This window comes from Penaeus monodon, chromosome 15 (assembly GCF_015228065.2).
Source record: "Penaeus monodon isolate SGIC_2016 chromosome 15, NSTDA_Pmon_1, whole genome shotgun sequence".
Lineage (NCBI taxonomy): Eukaryota > Metazoa > Arthropoda > Malacostraca > Decapoda > Penaeidae > Penaeus > Penaeus monodon.
In genome coordinates this window covers 5374930-5377079 of record NC_051400.1, presented here as the reverse complement: position 1 = coordinate 5377079, position 2150 = coordinate 5374930, and the positions used below count along the sequence as shown (strand labels likewise).

The following is a 2150-nucleotide window of genomic DNA, read 5'->3' as shown; positions in this document are numbered from 1 at the left end:
AGAAAGAAAGAGAAGATACTCATGTGTTAAAATTCAGAAAAAGGAAGGAAAGGGGAAAGAAAAACAAAGGACAATGAATAACTAAGAGAGGACCAAAGAATTTGTTGATTCATAAGAAAAAAGAGTGATATGAGGAATTTATAATTGCAGGAAAGAGATATGTTGCAGTGTTATTTATACTAGTGCTTGATAGCTATGTAGGAAGGAAATTCACTTATATAATCTCTATATATTAATCATTTGTGTTTTAGACTACAGAAAGAAAATATTTTATTTAACAGTTGTGTCATTTGACTTAGTTTTGTTATCAGTTACAAGAAGCAATTGCAGCATTGTCGGTGCTCTGTGATATGGAAAGTAAATTTTGTGAGATCCAGTTGAACCAATAGTTTATAAAATAAGGGAAGTGGGGGGTTCTTTTATTAATGGTATCATCAATATGAATTTCCAAGCTACATCCCTGACAGTATTTGTGAATACCTTGATAATTTTCAGCTTTTTGAAACTCAGTTTGTCTGTAACACATTAATGGTAGTGTAGTTTCTAAGGGCTAAGGACAAGCTTAACAATGAAATAGTGAAGTAAAAGACAAATTATAGAAGATGTAACAGTTGTAGAATGAGATCAAAATTAGTACTAAAAGTATGATTACTGAAAGGAACACATGCAATGATTATCACATATGATAATTGCTGTAGTCCACTTGATATGAATAGCAGCATTGAGTGCAAAGCATTGACAAGAATATTCAATAAAAATTATTATATTAAAATAAACTAACATCATCTTTGCAAGTACATTATGCTGGGCCTCCACTACCAGATCCCAGAGGCAGTGATACTCAATTAATCCACAGTGATAGAATGTTTATATGTTGTAAACATATTTCTCATGTAACCTTGTGAAAGTATTCTAACTGCTAAACCCAAGTTTCAGAAAGAATGCTTGCAACTAATTGGCTGCACATGTTTCTAAAAGAATTTGTAGTTGTATGAACCATGATCTCTGGAAACAGAAGCACCGATATCTTAGGCACTTCTTTAACACCCTTTTTGAATATTTGCTTTATTTGGGAATCCGTTCATTGGGTAAAGTAATCAGGAGTGCCATTGGGAATTTTCAGGGTATTTTTATTATATACATCATACTCTTAAGAATGTTAAGGGGATGGGGAAATATTTTCACTATGTATGAGGAAATGGGCCAGCATTTTTTAGACCAGTGTTACATTCTTTTCTCTTCCTGCACTCTTTTTCACTTGCTGTTTATATGGAAAGCTTTGCAAAGAAACTCTTGTTATAAATGGGCTTGCCAAAGTTTGCATTGGAAACATCTAAAAATCAAGAATTATGAGATGTCATTGATTTAGGGAGATGTTATTCAAAGTTTCATTCTGGAGCAAATTCTGTTCTGAACACACAAGTTTGGAATATCATTGACTTTTTCCTAGGACTATCAATTTCATTATGATTTATTTATGATCTTAAAAAATGAACCAAACTTGCTTGTTAGTAAATACACAAGACATACACTACTAGTACTAGAATAGTTCTTTAAATAATATGATGAGCATTGATCAACTGCTCGCTCAAATGCATTCTCTCTCCAGTTTTACTATCACTTTTGCACTACGTCATACTATTTTTATTGTACCCCCTTTAAATTTTCCTTATACAAAGTAACTAATGTAAGTTTGGAATTGCAGTTAAATGTGCAGACTATTCAATAATCACACAATTTAATTTTTGTTTTTACTTATAGCAGCAGAAAGAGAGCACAGGACCAACGGGGAGTGAAAGTGACACAGGGGACGGAGAATTTGAGCCTACGGCAGAAATGCTAGTAGATGATTTCGATGATGAAAGAACGCTAGATGAAGAGGAGGATATGGAAGAGGGTAGTGATAGGGAGGAAGAGATCGATACCCTGCAGAAGGTGGGTGGCGTTGCTAACCTGCAGAAGGTGAGGGTGACCTGATTCTCTGGTAGAGGTACAGTTGTGGATGCAGAATAATGACTGTTCGTAAGGATGACCCTATGTAAACATAAGACTGGAATTGGGGTCAGAAATACTGTTGAAAATGAAGAATTTGCTTGAATGTATAGGTTCTGATACACTCATTCTGTTAAAGTTTCTGATACGATACTTGC

General features: G+C 34.1%; 1 protein-coding gene across 1 annotated transcript in view; it reads left to right on the top strand.

Annotated features, from left to right (window-relative positions):
- LOC119582195 (mesoderm induction early response protein 1-like) overlaps positions 1–2150 on the top strand; it is a gene marked incomplete in the record, with an annotated part of 26043 nt that overhangs the window by 3859 nt on the left and 20034 nt on the right. The window contains 1 exon segment of the mRNA XM_037930429.1: positions 1762–1935. Coding sequence (XP_037786357.1) covers positions 1762–1935 — 174 coding nt within the window.